Source organism: Schistocerca cancellata, chromosome 3 (assembly GCF_023864275.1).
Source record: "Schistocerca cancellata isolate TAMUIC-IGC-003103 chromosome 3, iqSchCanc2.1, whole genome shotgun sequence".
NCBI lineage: Eukaryota > Metazoa > Arthropoda > Insecta > Orthoptera > Acrididae > Schistocerca > Schistocerca cancellata.
In genome coordinates, this window is record NC_064628.1 from 714,691,714 (window position 1) to 714,713,183 (window position 21,470).

General features: G+C 40.8%; 1 protein-coding gene across 1 annotated transcript in view; it reads right to left on the minus strand.

Annotated features, from left to right (window-relative positions):
* Positions 1-21,470, minus strand: part of LOC126176534 (intermembrane lipid transfer protein VPS13B) — a 238,167-nt gene that overhangs the window by 38,014 nt on the left and 178,683 nt on the right. Inside the window, exons 17-21 of the mRNA XM_049923691.1 lie at positions 19,016-19,281; positions 14,489-14,758; positions 4,329-4,629; positions 2,389-2,603; positions 1,911-2,127 (exon numbers count right to left, since the gene is read on the minus strand). Of these exons, the coding sequence (XP_049779648.1) occupies positions 1,911-2,127; positions 2,389-2,603; positions 4,329-4,629; positions 14,489-14,758; positions 19,016-19,281 (1,269 nt within the window). The remainder of the gene's footprint in view (positions 1-1,910; positions 2,128-2,388; positions 2,604-4,328; positions 4,630-14,488; positions 14,759-19,015; positions 19,282-21,470) is intronic.

The following is a 21,470-nucleotide window of genomic DNA, read 5'->3' on the forward strand; positions in this document are numbered from 1 at the left end:
CTCATTTTGATGCTTCCAGCCCCCACAAAACCAATTCAGCCCCAAAAAAGCTAGTCTAGCTGCTATGAGTAACAGATGATGCACCAACTATTCTACATAATTTAAGCATTTCTCACTGAAACAAATAGGGAGGAAAAACAAAGGAAGAGGACTCCCAGAGTTGCAGGTGAGGGCGAGGAGCAGATAAGCCACGAAATTATCGAGTGAAGAATACTAATGAGAATAAGATGATGTAAATACAATTGTGAAAATAAGAAAAACCCATAATATGAATGCTGAATGTTGCTCAAAAGAATTAACAGGTATTAAAATTAGAAGAAGTTAAGTGAAAAGTAAGTCCAGACCAAACCTGAAAGAGAAAGAGCAGGAAAATAAATGTTAATGGGGACATACACTGCATTAGGCCACAGCGAAGGGTGTAGTTAGGTGACTCATGTGACTGGGATGTCGTTAGACCTTGATACGGCCATAGGTGTAACAGCAGATTACAGTATGATGAAGACACACAATATTAATGCATTAGATTGTGGCCAGATTATATGAGCTTAATGCATAAGATAGTCCATCCACCGGGTCTTGCAGCTATTGAGTTTTTTACATTTTATCGTTTCAGGAATACATTGCAAGTACCTCAAGTTGGGACCCATCACTATCACCAGAATGAATTGCTGTAGGTAAACGAGCTCTGATCACTATCACTGACTACATAAGGACAGGATGCAGTGCAACGAAATGCTTGCCAATTCGGTGGTGGACAATAACAACTCCTGAACAGCCACACCATTCATGACTGCCTCCTTGCCATTAGATGGTCAAGGCATGGGAAAAAAGTCATGTGGACTGATGTGTCATGGCAAAGATTGGCACATACTGATTCAGTTACGTGAGTGTGAGTGATAACCACATGAGGCACTGTAACACACTTGCCAACAGAACATAGCTCAGGCAGGAATCACAGATATTTATATATGGGAAATGTTTGCATGGTATGAAATAGCTCCGCTGAGGGGCCTATCATTGCCTACCACTTGCCAACAACACAGGACCCACCTACTGTCAGATCATGCGCATCCTCTTCTTCACCTACAGTGTCCCAATTTAACTGTACATTCAGCACATGAATGCACCAGCCCACTATTCCCAAATTGTGTAAGATTTATTTGTGAGACCCTTCATGGATATGCGAGTGCTCGTGCAGTTCCTAATGTTTCTACAGTTGTAAAAATTATTTATTAAAGGATGCTTAACTAAGGTTAAAATACATTACAACAGTGCATATTTTAATCTTTGTAATGTTAGTTATGGACCGTGGGCTCATATTTTAATATGCACCTGAAAATGGACATACATTCAGTAACTGGGCAGTGCTTTCCCTTTTAGCAACGGATAATTTTTACAACTGTAACGATTTTATCACTGCCACTGAATAACTGTTGTGGATGCCCCATCAAGAGAAATGTGTGTCAATCTCCATAAACTGTGATGGTGCATGAGATGTCATGGATGAGCATCCTTTTGGTGCCTCTCAGGCTCCATGCCATGACAGGTGAGCACGATCACCAAAGTTGTCAAAGTGAAAAAGAGATGCTACAAATTACAGTATATGGGTCTCTAATTCAATTATTCACAAGCTTTTTTTATTTGAAACAGATTTGGAAATGTTCCAAAAATCATCTAAAATGATCAGGGCCTTTTTAAACAAACAAACAAACAAACAAACACACACACACACACACACACACACACACACACACAGAGAGAGAGAGAGAGAGAGAGAGAGAGAGAGCACCTGAGCACACTCATCTCCACCTACAACTAGACAAAGACTCCACGACAACAGAGGAAGAATTTAAAATGAAAGAAATTAATTTAATTCAGATGTTAGATGCACATAACTATAATTAAATAACCTGGGTCAGGGGATGTGCCACCGTCTGCATCTGCATGGAGTGATTCATGACTTCCACTGCTTTCACGGAACACAGTGGGGCTAGTAAGACTTTGAGCAGGTACTTCTGGAATTGTTTCAGGTACATGCAGTTGTTGTTGCTGCTGTTTAATACTGCCAAAACTAAAGGCAGATACTACATCCAAGACATCAAAAATTACTCTTGCCATCAGACTCATCTGTAGAAACGAGATAAAAATCAAAACTATATAAGAAAGCAATTATTGGTAAAACTATGTAAGAAAGCTGTTACCCAGCTTAAATATTTATCATGACTGAAAAAAGTGGGTGAAAATATTCTGTTTCAATCACTATTTTAAATATATGAAATTACAAATCATACTGACAAAATGGAACAATAAACGATTCTGTATGTTCTGGTTTCTGTATGTTCTGGTTTATTCTCAACAGTTTATTTCATTTCTAAAAATTATTCTCACCTGAATCTGTGATACTGCTAACTTCACTGGTGTGGTATCAATGTGAACACAGAAATACAATGAAGATAAAGAGGTCTCATCTGTTTTATATTTTGTAGTTATGGCAACAGTTGCTGTAGCAGAAACAGGCTTGAGAAAATGCAACTGTCTTGATTTCTGAAATGTGCAGATACTAAGATCTGACATTGAAATACTCCATGGGAAAGTCATTTTCTCTGGAACAGCAGAACATTTTTCTTTTTCTAATATTTTTTTTCTCAAATAGCAATTTAACTTACTTATCTTTAAAAATGTCTTAATCCTGTAGTAACGTAATTAACATGGTAGAAAGAATGAGCCATACATATTATTCACTGCACCAAATTGCAGTCTCTTTATTCAAAGTGAATTATTGCACAAACTTAAAAAATTAAATGTCTGTTATTTATTTATTTATTTATTTATATTATTCTTGATAATATTCTTCTCAGGTATGCAGCCGGATCATAACGTCTTCATAACACAATATTTCCGCGGTCCAACTGGCCGCCATCTTCAGGTGAGAGTGCTGGTGCACGATCTCGCCGGAAAGATCATGCACCAGCACTCTCACCTGAAGATGGCGGCCAGTTGGACCGCGGAAATATTGTGTCATGAAGACGTTATGATCTGGCTGCATACCCGACAAGAATATTATCAATTATTACGCCGGGAAAGCCTTCGTAATATTATTCTTGTGTCAAAAACACATGCATTTACACAGTTAACAGACATTACGTTACATAAAATTTGACCATAACTTGGTCACTTCTAGTGCATTTCCAAGGCCTGATGCAAACCATCTTCCACGCAGGAATTGGACACAGTCACACTTGATAATGTTTTCTTCCTCACAGTGTCGCCTTGCCATACGAACCCCGGATCTGCCCATTCCTCATCTCAACCTATTCCAGGGCTTCAACGTCAGCCATCCCTTGTCATAACCATGTGGTAGGGTTTCAGGTACTGTTTTTCACTCAGGGGGAAAGGGGTCCCTTGCTTCCCGCTATTTCATCTGTGGTTGTAAGTATGTCCAATGTTCTAATAAAGCTCTTCCTGGATTTGCACATACATTTCAAGTCCACTTAATAGATGAGTTACTGCCTACACTATTTTCTTACCTGCCTAGTTCACAACTATTTCTCTTTGAACATAAGGTGGCGCTTTTCCTCTCAGGTGGTAAGGCCACACAGTTGGAGTAGATTTTAAACAGCCTGTTGTAAGTCTGCATGTGTCATCAAGGGTTGTACACTACCTGTTTGGTGTGGCTTGAGTCATCCCAAACAGGACATGTAATGTGTAGTGGAATAATACAGTGCAACTGCAGAGGCTCTAACTGTTTTGCCTTCACTACCCCACTGTGCACCAGCCAGTTTTCGAGTTTACCAGTGAATCAAAGTGCTTGTTCTGTGAGACAAGGTCGAGATCATCAGCATACAAGAAACTCCTGGTACAGGGGGTCATAGGTTGGTCGTTTAGGGTGAACAGGACTGGAGACAGTAAACTTCCTTGAGGGAGACTGTATCTCTGTAACCTCCATCAGCTGTTCTCCCCTGGAAAGTCAATGTAAAATGATTCTGCAGAAGAATAGTGATGAACCTGGTTAGGTTTAAGTCCTTGGTCAGGATGTGGAACTTAACTGACAGTAGCTGATGGTTAATGGTGTTGTACGCTGTTAACAAGTCAAGAAATAATCCAGAAACTGTCCTTTAAGCACAATGAAATTTGCCCAATAATCAAGAAACTTTTTTAAGCTTCTGAACTATGTTAGCTCATCAGTTCTACAAAATAAGAGTTGATTTTGGTCATTACCTCTTAATTTGATGCAGATTTACTCTCAGTGTTTCACCCCCCCTCACTCCTGCCCCACTCCCAAGTTGGAGCCTCACATTCAGCTAGTACATTAATTTTCTCTTACTCACCTTTGTTCCAGACAGCAGGTGGGAGCTCAATAGGAAATTTCCGAGATAAACAAGAAGCTTCAAGATGCATGCCACTGGTATTGGCAGGTGAGCTGGTGCGCAACACAATGGAAGGAAAACGCAGTATGAGAGCACAGCAGGTGGGAGACTGCTGCAATGCCTCCTCAACAGAATGTGAACCCACAGCAGAGAGTGTCTCCGTTGGAAGGTACAGAGTGGAATGGCGCAAGTCACCACATATGACTAAGCCTCGCCAAACAGGAAACCACTCCAGTGCCCACTCACGTGACCACCAGGATGTCTGAAATGTTATTTGGCAATATCCCTTTTACATTATTTGTTAATATATTTGGACTTAACAATTTACATTTTTTTATATAATGTAAGTCAACAGAAAAAAAATCTACTCACCAAGCAGCATCAGGAGAAAGCACATATAAAAACTTTTAATGTTGGTAAGCTTTCAAAGCCAGTGGCTCCTCCTCCTGGAAGAAGAGTTGAAGGGGAAGGAAGAAGGTGACGGAAAAGGACTTGTGAGGTGTAGGAAAAAGTGTAGAGTTAAGAAAAGACACCACAAGAACTCTGCCTCCTAGTGAGTAATTTTTTTCAATCCAATTACATTATATTTACAAAAACTGATTATTTTCATTGACTTATATTTATTGACATGTTACTGAAATATAATATTTGTGGAGGGATAGTAATTAACTAATAATGATTCATTTACAACAAAAGAAATGTAGTTAACATAATTTTTCCACATATGGAATAGGACACAAATAGCTAATGATATCACCCTGTACTAGATAACAAAACAGACCATAGTTTCCACAGTTAAATATTTAAAAGATCAACATTAACCTATTTGTCTCAAACCTCATGCATTCAAATACACCTGTTAAGCCTGTTAACACAGAAAAAGGGGAAACCGTAAGGACTGACAGATTCTTACAATGGTTAACAGGTGGAAAATAAATCGTTAATAAATGAAGATCAAGAAATTTATAGAAGTTCTTGGCATAGCTCCTTCACATTGAGCTTTCAAGTGATAATGGTCTATCTGCTCTTCATATTTTCCTTTTGTTCTGATTTTTAATGACTTGTTACATCCACCAGCCTTTGTTGGCTTTTTTCCTCTCCTGCCACTTTGACGACAATATTAACTGTTAAAGTGCAGAGCTTGGGTTCTTGAACAATTAAGAGTTAACCTCTCTCCATTGAAACATTTAAAAGTCTCTGGCATTATAACCTCGACTGTCTACCCCAACTGTCATCCGTTACTTCACCAATAAGGTCAAATCATTCATAAATATTATATCTTTTACAATCATTTATTTAGGTCAGAAATGAGACTGAATGACATATAAAACTTATGGGAAGTCAAAATGTGTTATTCCTGTTTAAGAGTTTTGGTTGACTGCAGTAGTGCAGTCTTTTAATGAATACCGTCATTTTCTGTGATACTAGATATGTGCCATAAAAACTGTAACATTTTGGTTTCTCTTGTAACATTTTACTATCTTGACCTTGGTAAGTTTGTAGAAAAATGTCACTAGTTTTGTATCCGACAGTGACTTGAATTTCCCAACTAGCATGGATGTGGAAATGTCAGAGGTACTATGAGGCTATGAGTGACAGTTGTGGGCTGGCATTGTTAAGGAGCGCCACCACCGAGATATATACATCACGCAATGCCACTCAATGGCAACTGTTTGCACTGAGCCTGTGGTCCAGGCTTGCAGCACTGCTCATTACTTGCTGTACTTTGTAGCTGTTTGTATTGTGCCACTGCACAGCCAAATTGACTTAGATTGTTTCCTATCTTGAGTGGCTACTGGTTTGGAACTGTTGTATTGCTACACTGACTTTGCTATGTTCCAGACTTGTTAATACTTCGTTCACTTCATGACCTCAGTCTATTGCAGACTTATAAGAACCTGTGTTTGTTTCCATGTAGATTGGTGTACCTGCTGGAGCAAGTGACAATAAACAGTTTCTACCTACGCCACACAGGATAGAAAGCTGACAACAAGGAACTTTCTCAATGTGCTATTTTGTTTAGTGAACCATGAATCCTGAGTCTGCCGAGTTGCAGCAGCAGCAGCAGGACCAGCACACATTGGTGTTACAGTTTCTCCAAAATCAACAACAGCCAGCAGCTGCTGTTTCTGCGCCTGCCACTCTACCATTCACATCCTTTGACGAGACGAGAGAGTTGGGAGGTCTATTTACCGTGTTTCGAACTGCACTGCAAGGCAAGTCAAACTGACAATCCTGTACACTGTTGTGTACTTTGCTGTCATCTAGTAGTAAACTGTATGAAATGGTGCAAAAATTATGCCCACTCTCGGATCCTAGTAGCTTGAAGTTTTCTGAAGTTTGCAGTTTGCTGACTTAATACTACAAACACCAACTGCACATCATTGCAGCAAGGTTCAAGTTCAATCAGTGTGTTTAAGAAAGTAAACATGCAGTGTGGGTTGCTGATTTACAGGGCCTAGCTTTCAGGTATGGTTCTGAATGTCAAAAGTGTGGTGCGTCTTATGCAGATTCTTTATTTCAAGACGTTATCTGCCTGGCTCCATATTGTAAGGTTAGAGCAAAGACTTAACAAATTTTGGATCCTACTTTGAGTGATGTGTTAAAAATTGATAAGGCGAATGAAGTGACTGCCTCAGCACAAGCTCTGTTCAATGATTCTGATTTTGACACTGTTAATAGTGTTACAGGGTGTATACGTGGATGAGGAAAAAAATTCCAGGATTTTTCCCGGTTAAAAATACACTTTCTCCCGGATGAAAATACACTTTTTCTGTGTTAAGTAACAGCATACTTTTCCTCAGAGCTGTAAAACTAATCAATCCTTTCAATGCTTGTGGTTTTATACACTGGCGTAGGAATTCCCGGCACTTTAGAAAACTAATCTCAGGGGAAAAAACACGTTTTGGAAAGATGTCTGATGCATATTTTCATATTAAGTAAGTATAAATTCGAATTCCACCAAACATCGCATGTTACTTTCCGAAGAATTGAAACAGAGATTGCGATGCACTTTTGTAAGCCAGTTGTAGCTCATGTCAAGCGATCTCGCCAGCCGATGTCAGCGGATATTCAGAGCATAGGACACGTGATGTAGTCAGCCAATAGCAACATCACTGTTAAGTAGCGCGAACACACAAATAGGAAAAGGTAATGGCTTAAATTAATGAACATAGTGTTGCTACAAGAAAAGAAAAGCTTTCACGTATAATATTGGCCTCTGGGATTAATAAGCTGCAAGAGAAGCTAAGCTTTCACACATAATGTCCATCTTTTATGCGCACACAAATGTGCCTGTAAAGTTTTTCACAACGACAAAAATGTCTGGTCTTCTGGGCTCAAAAATACTCTAAATGGTCGTCCTCAAAGATTTCAATTTTTAATGAGAGTCAAATGCTCTGTGATTTAAGAAATTCATTGGACATTCACGCACAGAGTTCATCTTGTGTAAAAGGAAATTTAATTTACTTGAAAGTAACACTTTCCAAACAACCATTCGGAATATTTTCCCGCGACGTTTTTGAAACAGATTCGTTTCAGCAGTTGCGCCAGATGACGCGTCGCCGCGATTGCGCAGATACGATGACGCAGGAAGCCCGCATGTTCGTACGTGTAAAACATTAAAAGATCTTACATTATGTCATAAAAGAAACAAGACATTAGAGGATACTCCAAGAGCATGGGAATTTTGTGAACCATACTAAAATGCATAATTCGGCTTAATGTGCACATTCGTCTGTCCAGATACAGATGTAAATTTTCTTGGAGTACCAGTACCGCATTATCTCATGTTCGGTTCTTTATTATGGCATAATGCCATACATGCTAGAAGATGGAAACATGAACTTGAAATGTATAGAACAGTTGAAACTAGCCAATAGTGTGGAATTAAACACTTCGTTTCAAATAAATTGACTGTCTCAGCAGAAAAGATTAATAGAAGTCAAATTTCTTTAACAAACCAACAAAAATAACTTCATTGTTCTGAAAGGCAATTAACACTTGACTGTCAGAAAGGTGGAAACAAAATAAAATCTGAAACTAATAACATATTTTAGCTTTCCATCATTATGTGAATGTATTTTGATTCACTTGATATCTCCCGGCCACAGAAATCCATTTTGCTTTCATTTGATATGGGAGCAATAAACGAAGAGGAAACAGCAAAATCACTTAACGTAAACACGGGTCACGTGGAGACCACCACCTTCCCACTACAACTCAGACTGCTCTGCGCATCATTTCCGGATCTACGATATTTCCGAACTGGGGCAATATTAGATAGTGGCGCTCCCCCTCCCTCGAGCGTTTGAGGTAGGGCGACAAAAATTTAAAAAATCGATTTTTCAAAAATATCTTCATTTTGTAGCGCACATCTTTCTGATGAGTCTGATACATAAAGCATATATGATCGAGGGAATGTGAGACATGTTATTTGGTCTTAGTGTGCCGAAGTAGTGCCACGCCTCTTCACACAGTATTCGTCCATCGCATGTCTCTGTATTTCGCTCTGTGGAATTCAAACTTGTAATATTTTGTAATGGGTGCCATCAAACTATATTCAGGCCAGTGGAAATTAAAATGTCCTGTGGTGCCTCTCCTGCTCCCAGTCGGCCGGTTTGACATCCTGCCCCTCTTAAAAAAATCTCGCAATTAATAGTGGATGGAATTATTTGTAACCGGGAGAACAAGAATTCTTCAGAAAATTTGCAGTCTTTACTGCCTATTAGCTAATAACTTGCTGTTTCTAGTGACATAAAACTAAATGTAGGATACGAGTAAAGACAAGAGCCAAGCAAGACAGTACACATTTCCTCAATCCTAGCATTTTATTTCTCTCTAACCGTGCCATGACTTTATATGGCGTACTTCCCTTTCTGGGAAAGAATCTATTATCTCATCAAAGTTCGTCAACGTTTTGATACATGAAAAACGAAATGTCATTGTCTACTACTAGAAAAGCTGTTAATACAAATAGAACCAACACTGGTGTGGTTTCTCGATCTGATTACGTGTATTTTGTCACTGTGTGCTAGATAAATCGAAATAGGTCTGCCTAATATTGCAGCAATTGTTACACACACCAAATAAACGCGACTGTTTTGGCACAAATGATCGTTTTTATAATACGACATAATATGATTCACGAAGTACCAATATCATTAAATGCCTATTAGGCCTACTACAAGCAAAAAGTTTTATGTTAAGAAATAGTTTCACATTTCATTCACAGTCTCTAGCTTCTGAAGCATGAGTTCGAAAAGTAGTAGTACGAAATTTTTATATAAAGTTGGAATCGTTATATTCTTCATGATTTGTGAGAGTCTCCATTTCTTCTCCTTCCTCGTTCTAACAATCAATCTTGTCATCACTGATTCTGTAACTATTCCAGTCAGTGTCAAAATTCATTCTCTGGTTAACTTCACTAACTCTGCCACAATCACCGGTTTAGTTATCCCGCATTTGTTCTCCGGTCAGGCGTTATTTACGTGTTCGTACAACGCGTTTTCCGCGCTACTCCCAGAATATAACTTCAGTGGCTGTTAGCAACTGGCCCTTAGTAGTGCAGCAGTCTGACCAAAAATGTTTTGTCAAAATTGCATTTTCTTGGATACACGGAGAATACAATATGTAGTCTTAGTTGCCTGTTAGTCATTTATTTCCACTCTGGTAGTCTGAATCTATGGAATTCACTAGTAATTATAACAACACTGATCATTTGCAAACCCAGTCAACCACATAAACAGCGATTGTCATTCTCCCTTTCTGCTTTATTCGCTCAGCTCTTATAGACCCGTCCTCTTTTGTCTACAGGAAAGTTTATTTCTAGATGCGACAGATGCTGGGCGCTTTGTGAAACAAGGTCTTTTTCCTCAATAATATGAATTTGCACCACCCCCCTCCCTGAAACTGCCACATACGTGAATCTGCCAGCTTAGGCGCCCCAGCAAAATTTTTCCGGATAGTATCTGGCTGCTTGCTGCAATTGCTTGTACAGCTAACTGCCACGCTTCTGTAGCCAGAAGCGGGAGAAGGTACTACTCATACGCGACTCCACTGCACATGCGCATAAACTCAGTCGCAACGCTCAAACGAATCTATTGTAAACAGTTGTGACGTCACGCTCATTGGAGGTGATTTGTTGTTATGAAACACTGCATAGTCTTCCTAAAGGCTTTGACACATTTTGCTGTTGGCAGACATTTGTATGAGCACTGTGTTTTGTTCATGTATATGGTGGATTTCCTTTGCAACTTAAGTTTTATTTTCTCCCGGTTGTCCCGGGTCGTATACACCCTGTGTTAGTTGTCGTCGCACTCTTCCATCAATTGATGACTTCCAGTCAAGGTCATCATTGGGTTCATCGAGTTCTCATGCATCTAGTAATCTGGTGCCACAGCATTCAGCAGTTAGTTCTCCCTCACTGTCCATGATGGTAGATATGCAAACACGAAAGTGCTTAGTTCGCTGTCAACATATACCAAATCAATGGTGGTTCCTGAAGATTTTTCCTCTCTGTTGTTGTATGAGAACCTCAGCAGATGTTGTGCCATCATATCATGTTCACAGTGTAGCCCTCATCTTCACCAGCACCACTGTCCATACTGAGACATCTGTTTTGTTGCAGCCAGCCACACACCTTGTGAGTATCTGTATTGGTCTGTGGGCATCAGCTTCAATTGCTAGCATGCTGCATGCTATCCTGCTGCTGCCAGGGACAACAGCAGATCAGATCCCGCCTACCATGCTGCAACTGGATGTCAATGTGGTGACGGCAGAATTCCTGTTGGACTCCAGTGTGGCCATACACTAAATTAATGGGAAACCGTATTGACGCAAGAGCTTTTCACTGCTGCATGCACTGTGGTGCAAAGTGATGATGTACAAAGGCCAGTTGATCCCGTAGTCTGGGTGACACTTATGGTTATTGTGCAACAGTGTAACGGGTCACCTCAGATCCGAGGTGATTTTAAGTCTACCAATAATGCCCAAGCAAATTGTGATTTGTACCTGAGGCAAGAGGAATTGTTATCTAAACTGGGTGGGGGTCAGTTTTTTCAAAAGTTGATTTTGCTGTCGCATATTTTCAGTTACCACATGATGAGGCCACAAAACAGTTTCTAGTGATTAATACACCTTTTGACACATACAGATATAGCAAATTGCCATTTGGGGCTGCTAGTGCTTCCGCAATTTTTCATTGCTTTCTAAAACAGCTCACCCAGGACATCTCTTAATTGTTCCAGTTATTTGGATGATTTGTTACTTAACGGGGGCATGTAGAAGAAGCGCTAGCGCAACTTATGACTGTTGTTTGCGCAGCTGCAAGTCAATGGCCTACACTGTCATCTCGTCAAGTATAGTTTACTGCAGTTAAGAGTCAAGTATTTGGGACACATATTACGTAAAGATGGGCTTACACCCACACAAGACCATGTGACCGCCATTATTAATTTACCAGTGCCAAAGAATTATAAAACTTGTAATCTTTCGTGGGCAAAGTCAATTATTATGCCAAGTTCATTACAAATACTGCTTGTATGTCCCACTCAATGAGCTACATAAAAAGGGTGCTACAGTTGTGTGGTCAGAGGCATGTTAACAGGCGTTTGTGAAACTTAAAAAGTATCTCATGCCAGCCCCTTGTTTGGCAACATTCCAGCTGAGTGAACTGTTAACACTTGCCACAGATGGGTCTCACTGTGGTATTGGTGCCGTCCTGTTGCATTATTTTCTGACAGCGTGGAACAACCTATAGCATTTGCTTATAAGGTGTTGAACTCAGCACAGTGAATTATTTGCAGAGACTTTGGCCATATGGTTTCTGGAAGTTCCATGTCTACCTCTGTGGTACAAAGTTTCTTCTGATTACAGACCACAAGCCCCTGCTGTCATTCTCTGGCCCCATGAAAAACTTCCAGACAAAATGGCACAATGGCTGGAGTGGTGGGCATTGCTTCTTCATAACTACACTTATGACATCCATTACAAAACTACCATACAGCACTCTAATGCTAATGCCCGATCTTGTTTGCCACGTGGCCCTGACACCGATTTTGACAGAAGTGGAACACTGTGTTTTGCCTTGGACATGAACAGCAGAGAACCATGACAAGTTTCCCATTATGGTAGGAGAAGTAGTGGCTGAGAAAAACTCAGAACTGCTCCTTCGCAGGGTGTTGACTGCAGTGCAGTGGGGCTGGCCTCAACATTTGCCTACAGATGTGGGCCCAGAGTGGCCCACTAATTTTTCCCTCCGGCATAGATTTAAGTTTGTGGAATGAGTCATTTTGTTATCCATGGATGATACAGAATGCTGGGTTGTTGTCCCTCCTGTACTCCACCCCCAAACATTGCAACTTCTCCATACTGCATATCTGGGAATGTGCCAAATGAAAGCATTGGTGCAGCATCGTGTGTATTCGCTGGAACTGCTATGGCTGTGCGCATAACCAGTCAGCTCCAGCACAGCGTTTTAACCTGTGGACCTGCCCATCACAACGAGTACATATACATTTTGCTGGACCTTTCCAGTGAGTGGTGCTGTTGTTGATCAATTTCCTGTATGTAATGCAGACATCAACAACATCCTCCAGGGGCACGATCCAAGCCTAATCTACTATCTTCACTATAGAAGAGGCCCCAGCTACATTGGTTTCCAACAATAACCCACGATTTATGGCTATGGTGTCTAGGTATTTTTGTAGATGTAATGGTATCGAGCACCCGATCACCACCCTGTTTCACCTGACATCCAATTCGGAAGCCAAGCGGCTGGTTAGGAAGTTCAAATCAGAGATGAAAAAATCTTGACAATGGAAAACTCAAGGGACGCACTCACCAGCTTCCTGGCAATAAACCAGTCCACTCCTGTCAATGGACATGGCCCAGCCAAGATTTTGCACACAGATGTTTGAGATGGCGGTCAGCCAGGAGCAGCTGGTCCATCACTGCCACAACTCCACCAACAGCATGACGTACTGCTGGGTTGTTGTCCCTCCTGAATCCTCCTCAGGATTGATAGGGCAGTACTCATGCCAAAACTGTTATCAGCCTCGGGGTCTGCTTCTTCCCCCTTCACCCTCTGCTACAGCACAAGGCATTGACAAGAAGTAGACAAGTAATGGGAGCCAATGGAAGTGGATCCCTTCCCTCCCACCATGCCACATATGGCTCCTGTTCCTACCACGTGTGCCACCCACTCCAGCCAATTGTGGGACTGTGCATGCTGTCAGGATGACACTGGTGCCATCCTTGTAACATGCAATGGCCTCTTCCCCACGGGTCAACTCAAGTTGTGCCCCAGAGGTTGTTACTGGGCTGCACTCCATACATATGTTGCCACCTCCCACTCTGGCCGTGGAGGACATGGCACTCAAGCCACTGGTGGGGACTTTGGTTTGCCTCTCTCCCCGTCCTCAACGCAGCTGGCATAGGTCAGGCCATTTTCGGCCCTACATGCCAGTTAAAGGGGGGAAGGGTTTTGCATATGTCAGTGACTCAGATACCCCACCTACGATGGATGTGGACACATCAGAGATACTACGGCTGCGAGCAGTGGCTGCAGTTTGTCATCGTAAGAGGACTTACCATTGATATATGCATGTCATGTGGTACCCCCCATTCACGACTGCTTGCCGCATAGCGTATGGCCCGGACTCGTGGCATGGCTCATTTCTTACAGTACTTTGTAGCTGTTCATATTGTGTCACTACACAGCCAAGGTAACTAAGTTTGTTTCCAGTGTCAAGTGGTTATTGAACTGGAACTGTTGTACTGGTACACTGACTTCGCTACATCCCAGACTTGTTAGTGCTTCATTCACTTGGCAAATAGAGTCAATTGGTTTCTTATAAGAATGTGTGTTCGTTTCCCTGTGCTTCGGTGTACCCAATGGAGCAAATGACAATAAACAGTTTCTACCTACGCCATGCAGGATGGAGAAACCAGTATATTTTCTCTGGGTTGTATCTGATAACACTTCATTTGAAAAATATGAGACTACTCTTACAGACTAAATTTTGAATCAAGCTATTAATCACTGGGTGTTTGGTGCAGGCTTTTGATTTTTACAACAGGACTGGTAAAATATTACAATTCACCAATAACTAATAATATACCTGTATAACAGCTTCATCCGGTACAGTCACTTCCTCAATATTCATAGATGGTGTAGGTACTGGACCCATCTCACGATCAGAACTGCTGTGTACTGATTCTTGTGGTGTTGGTGCTCTGCTACCTTCCGACATTCTGCGGACACGTCGCTGGCCACCAGAAGTAGATGGAGCACTTGTTGTAATACGGTCTACTGAAGGCATCCTGGTGGTCACTGTATGAGGAGTGTACTGTAGCCATCTCCACAAAAGAGGATCAACTGAAATGTTGACCTGTATGGCAAATGAATGTCTCACTAGGGAGAATGTATACATTCAAGAGGAGGTGGAATTCTCATCATGTTTAAGAAGTGGGTATAAATGAATGAAAATAAATTTTAAGTTGAATACTACACTTACAAAAACAGCATGAAGAAATCATACTTCTAAATATCAAAGTAGTGTATTCCTGTCTCTTCTCTCACATTATTAAACCCTGAATTTTAAGCTCTAGGAACAAAAGATTAGTTTGAATAGGCGTTAAGAAAGATATCCAAAAGGGGGAAATATGCAAGCACTTGTTGAAGAAGGATAACTTTGTAAGAGTTAAAACACAACACAAATGCAAGGCACAAAACAGTAACAAGAATATAAACAAGCAAAAGATATAACATTCATATACCATAATTTTTAACAGTACACAACACATACGAAGAAATGTATGTGATCAGCAGACAACGATTACAAGCAGAGGGGTCAGGTTTAAGCAACATGCAATACATATAAATGGCCGAAGAAAGATGTGGCAGTGTTACATAATTAAAGAATAACACAGGAAATGCCAGTTAAGTACAGAAAAAAAGAGAGAAATGAAAGAGGATATACACTGTGTGAGTTACAATTTTATTTGTAGCATGATCTTTCCAGCTACTTTGCCTCAGTTTATGTAGGACAGTTAGCCCATGATGGCAATTAATCCAATTATTTAAGGGGATGGCTTAAATCACATTGGTTCAAAAGAGATTGGTGTTGAAACTTAAATAGAAAACAGTATTTGTAAAAGAAGTGTCTAATATACCCCATTTTCACCTCTTCACAAAAATCGTCATCTTTTCAATGAATTCATAGATTATTGGAAAAAAGTAGATGTATGAAATTTTCTATTCAACGGCCTTGTGCTAATGAAGTATTGCATATTAAGTTTCATATTCAACATGTGTTTACTCTATGAAATACACTCCTGGAAATTGAAATAAGAACACCGTGAATTCATTGTCCCAGGAAGGGGAAACTTTATTGACACATTCCTGGGGTCAGATACATCACATGATCACACTGACAGAACCACAGGCACATAGACACAGGCAACAGAGCATGCACAATGTCGGCACTAGTACAGTGTATATCCACCTTTCGCAGCAATGCAGGCTGCTATTCTCCCATGGAGACAATCGTAGAGATGCTGGATGTAGTCCTGTGGAACGGCTTGCCATGCCATTTCCACCTGGCGCCTCAGTTGGACCAGCGTTCGTGCTGGACGTGCAGACCGCGTGAGACGACGCTTCATCCAGTCCCAAACATGCTCAATGGGGGACAGATCCGGAGATCTTGCTGGCCAGGGTAGTTGACTTACACCTTCTAGAGCACGTTGGGTGGCACGGGATACATGCGGACGTGCATTGTCCTGTTGGAACAGCAAGTTCCCTTGCCGGTCTAGGAATGGTAGAACGATGGGTTCGATGACGGTTTGGATGTACCGTGCACTATTCAGTGTCCCCTCGACGATCACCAGTGGTGTACGGCCAGTGTAGGAGATCGCTCCCCACACCATGATGCCGGGGGTTGGCCCTGTGTGCCTCGGTCGTATGCAGTCCTGATTGTGGCGCTCACCTGCACGGCGCCAAACACGCATACGACCATCATTGGCACCAAGGCAGAAGCGACTCTCATCGCTGAAGGCAACACGTCTCCATTCGTCCCTCCATTCACGCCTGTCGCGACACCACTGGAGGCGGGCTGCATGATGTTGGGGCGTGAGCGGAAGACGGCCTAACGGTGTGCGGGACCGTAGCCCAGCTTCATGGAGACGGTTGCGAATGGTCCTCGCCGATACCCCAGGAGCAACAGTGTCCCTAATTTGCTGGGAAGTGGCGGTGCGGTCCCCTACGGCACTGCGTAGGATCCTACGGTCTTGGCGTGCATCTGTGCGTCGCTGCGGTCCGGTCCCAGGTCGACGGGCACGTGCACCTTCCGCCGACCACTGGCGACAACATCGATGTACTGTGGAGATCTCATGCCCCACGTGTTGAGCAATTTGGCGGTACATCCACTCGGCCTCCCGCATGCCCACTATACGCCCTCGCTCAAAGTCCGTCAACTGCACATACGGTTCACGTCCACGCTGTCGCGGCATGCTACCAGTGATAAAGACTGCGATGGAGCTCCGTATGCCACGGCAAACTGGCTGACACTGACGGCGGCGGTGCACAAATGCTGCGCAGCTAGCGCCATTCGACGGCCAACACCGCGGTTCCTGGTGTGTCCGCTGTGCCGTGCGTGTGATCATTGCTTGTACAGCCCTCTCGCAGTGTCCAGAGCAAGTATGGTGGGTCTGACACACCGGTGTCAATGTGCTCTTTTTTCCATTTCCAGGAGTGTATAAGAATCCAAAGTTTACTACTTTTTTCATTCCACAATTTTCATGCCCAACTTTGATTTGAATTATCTATCATTGTTAGCCTATTAGCTCTTTGCTCTTTGTTTTGTAGTTCACAATCAAACACACTTTGTGTTGCAGTTTAAAACACGGTCTTTTTAATGAGCCCAGTTTGGAGAGTTTTACAGAACACAGCTTTTTGCAAAATCAGATCAAAAATATCACAGTTTTGACCTTTTTACAAAATCTTCAACTTTGCACTTAATTTATTCAATATTGGAAATTGGTACATAAATGAAACTTTACATCTGAGAAGCTTGTATTGTTAGGTTACTCCATGCTGAATTTCACATCCATCATATCTTTAGTTCCTGAGAAGTCAAGCTTTGAAATTTTTTCGTATGCCTATTTTTTGATCGATTTAGCCTCAAATTTTCTGGCTGAATATCACTTGTAAAATTCTTTTCATTATTATTCCTAAGAGAATACACAAATTTGTACACAATGACCAAATTTTATTTCTTCCAACAAAATATTGTCCACTATATTGCGGCTCAAAATCACCAGAAATTCACGCTTGCTCTGTGCGAAGTCATGCATGGTGTCGAACAAGTGACTATATCTCAGCCAGTATTGCTTCGACAAATGTTTAACTGTATTAGTATTCATTGTAAAAATCTGAGAATGTAAATGTAAAATTTCAATGAATCCAAGATGGACAAGTAGGGAGGACTAGATGACTCGCCATGGAATGACCCAAACAGAATGTAAAAGATTATACTGAATAACTAAAACAATGTTGGTAGGAGAGAAAATTTTAGTGACTGGGAAGAAATTGTTAAGAGAATCCCACAAGGTTCAAGTTTGAGTCCACTACTATGTGAATGACCTCCCATATATCATTCATCAAACAGAATTGGTACTTTTGCAGATGATAAATCCCATTACATAGAAAGCATCAGTTGACACTGTTACTAATGTTTTCCACAGAATTATTAAGTGGTTCTCAGAAAATGGACGCTCTCTACATTTGGAGAGAACACGCTATAACCAGTTCTGTATAACAATAGAGTCATCCAAATAACTGGTGTAGCACATGAACAGAAATCAGTAAATGGAGTAGAATGCTATAAATGTCTAGGTGCATGTATTAATAAAAATTTGTACTGGAAGAAGCATATTACATGGCTGCTCAAACAATTAAGTTCACCTACTTTTGCTCTTTGTGTAATTACTACACTTAGAAACAAATGACACATTTTGCATATTTCCAATCAATAATGTCTTTCGGAATAATTTTCTGGAATAACTCTTCACTGAAAGAAACTACTGACTACACAAAAGTGAGCAGTAAGAATAATATAAGGTGATCAACCACAGCTGCCATGCGTGTACCTGTTCAAGGAATGAGGCATTTTAAATGCACCATACCAATAATACATATATTTGCTAATGAAATTTGAGAATAATGGTTATGTCCATACCTACTACATTAGAAGAAATTACACAGTGGCTCAGAAATGAGTTCAAAATACAGCAAGAAATTTTTTTATCATTTACTCAATAACATAAAATTGTCTGACAGGTGGCAAAGCAAGTTTTAAATCTAACCTACATTCACTTCTCCTGGACAACTCCTATTCTATGCACAAATTATTTAAGAACAGGTAGCCTGTACAAAAAGCATTTACATATCCTGTAAACTGACTTGTTCCACATCATTTCAATAAAAGAATCATTCGAATTATCTATGCAATATGATATGTAATTAAGAGGGAGAGAGCCTTCTGTCAGTCAGTACAACTCTTCATCAAGCAGTAACAGTATGACTCGATTTTCTTTCTGGGTCCAGTACATAATAAATATTTCAATAACAAGTCAAGGCAGTGAATCACCTCTCTCAAATGGAATCCCAGCAATGGAGGGTGAGACTGGATCTTGGGTGAAAGTGGTCGCTGTAATGAGCAACTGAAAAGTGGTAATGTTGCTGAGGCAGTATCTGGTCCAATTAATACAACAGCTTGATCTGTAGTGCTCTCTGATTTTGGGAGCAATACAAATGCACGGACTGCTCCTACGGTCACTGCATGGCAATCTGTGTGTGGTAGCAGTACCTGATGATATACCACTCCTTCCACACCAATCTCCAAGTATTCCACATCTGGAAAAATAATGTACATCACATTAATTCTGTAAAAAAGAGAGAGAGAGAGAGCTTTAATGTACATCACATTAATTCTGTAAAAAAGAGAGAGAGAGAGCTTATCAAAATAAAAATCCAAGTCATGAAAAAGGAGATGTAGATCAAGGTTACAGCAACATACAATACACAATGGTCACTATAGAAGTTGAACCTGTCTGTGTATAGTATTGAAAAAATTTCTTTCTCTGAAATAGTTGTGGACCTTGTATGTAAACATACATCTATGCGCTGCAAGCCACCATATGACAGATAGAGAAGAGTAGTTCATATGCCACTACAATTCTCATCTTTCATGTTCCACTCACGAAAGTATCATAAGAATGGTTGTTAATATGCTTCTGTAGGAACCCAAATTACTCTCATTACTTTCATGGTCATTCCATGAGCTGTAAGTGTGTGGAAGTAATACATTGCATTATTCTTCTTGGAATATACAGTCTCAAAATTTTAACAGTAAACATCCCCATGATGCAAAGCAGCACTACCGAAGTGTCTACCACAATTGTTGGAGAAGGATCTCCCCCTGATGTTACAGTATTTATTAAAAGAATCTATGTCAAAAAATGCTGCTTTTCATTCAATGTTGTCCATCTCTTATAGTGATCTTACCTGATAGACTCCAAAACTGACATACAATAACAAAGAACTAGTCAAATGATTGCTTTGCAAACTAAACTCTGGCATCAGTGTTTTACTATCTTTCTAAACTCTTGTCCACAGGCCCTGGCACACCACCAGGATACCAACCATCATGTCATCCTCTACCAATTGCACCGCTGGATGTGATATGGAGGGACATGGAATCACCATACTGCTCTCCAGGCCACTGTCAATTTTTGTGAGCCATAGCTACTACTGCTCAGTCAAGTAGTACCTCAATTGGCTTCACAAGGCTTTGTGCTTTCCATTCCATTCCTTCCACCAAGGAAAAATCTATGGCAGCACTGAGAATCAAACCCATGTCCACTCACCTAAGGCGGTAGACATCGATGAATTACACTTCATTATAAATCTCCCATTGACTCTTACTCTCTCATCTGTTGTTCTTACAACTAATTTTATGCAGTCACTGCATTTTAGATCTCTCTACACAAACACTCTTAGATATTTAACAGTATTTATTGTTTGCACTGGTTTGTAATCGGTCTTATGATTCAACAATAATGGATCTATAAGTCTATTTATGAGCAACACACAAACATTTGCTTATATCAAGAACAAAAAAGCAGTTCCTTTTACAAGTGTCCGTCCACTACAGATTAGCATCATCTGTGAACAGCCTCATAGGGCTTCCAATAAAGTTCTGTCTATCAACACACATTGAAGGGTCATTTCAAGCTTAGACGGTGTGCACATTGTCAGGATGGGAAGTTCCCCATCCAAATGGCTGGCATACTACACAGTGACATCAGTCAAACACTTAAATGTTATCATGAAATACGACACAATGAAGACCTGCCACATAGGGGTCACAAAAGTTTGAAAACATCAGCTATCTTCGAATTATGGCACACACGTAACCCTACGAGAACACAACAGAACTCAACACTGCTGTTTTGGAGGCATGTGAAAGGACTGTGTGAACCCAAACAGTGGGCAACCATCTCCATTTGGGTAATCGTCTCCATTTGATCAATTTAGCCTCTAGACAATTATTATGAAAAATGGTACAGATATATTAGTATAGTAGTGACTGATGAAGATACATAAAGGAACATCTGGAATGGAACTTGGATCTACAGTATTGCATTCTATTCACCAACATTTACGGCTATGAGAAATCAAATTTCCTTAGGGAGTAAACCTTAAAAGACTCAAAGTCTTCCAGGATGGAGGTTGAGCATGCAGCTAATAACTTCATACTGTGAAAGCACCATATTATGGAACCAGATAATAGATGAGATGTACAGAACATAACTTTGGTAAAGGAAAAGGACAAAATATTTGGGAATCGCAACTTGGAGTATACAAACAATGTTGAAACCTGGAAAAATGACAAAAATAGCTTATGAGGTCATGAAATTTAAATGCAATATTGTGACATCAAAAGAAGTAAGATGGCAAGGGCAAGGACAGATAAACAGACCTCGATAATCTGTGTTGTATAGTGGACCAGAAAGAAGGACAAGTCAATTTGGAGCAGGATT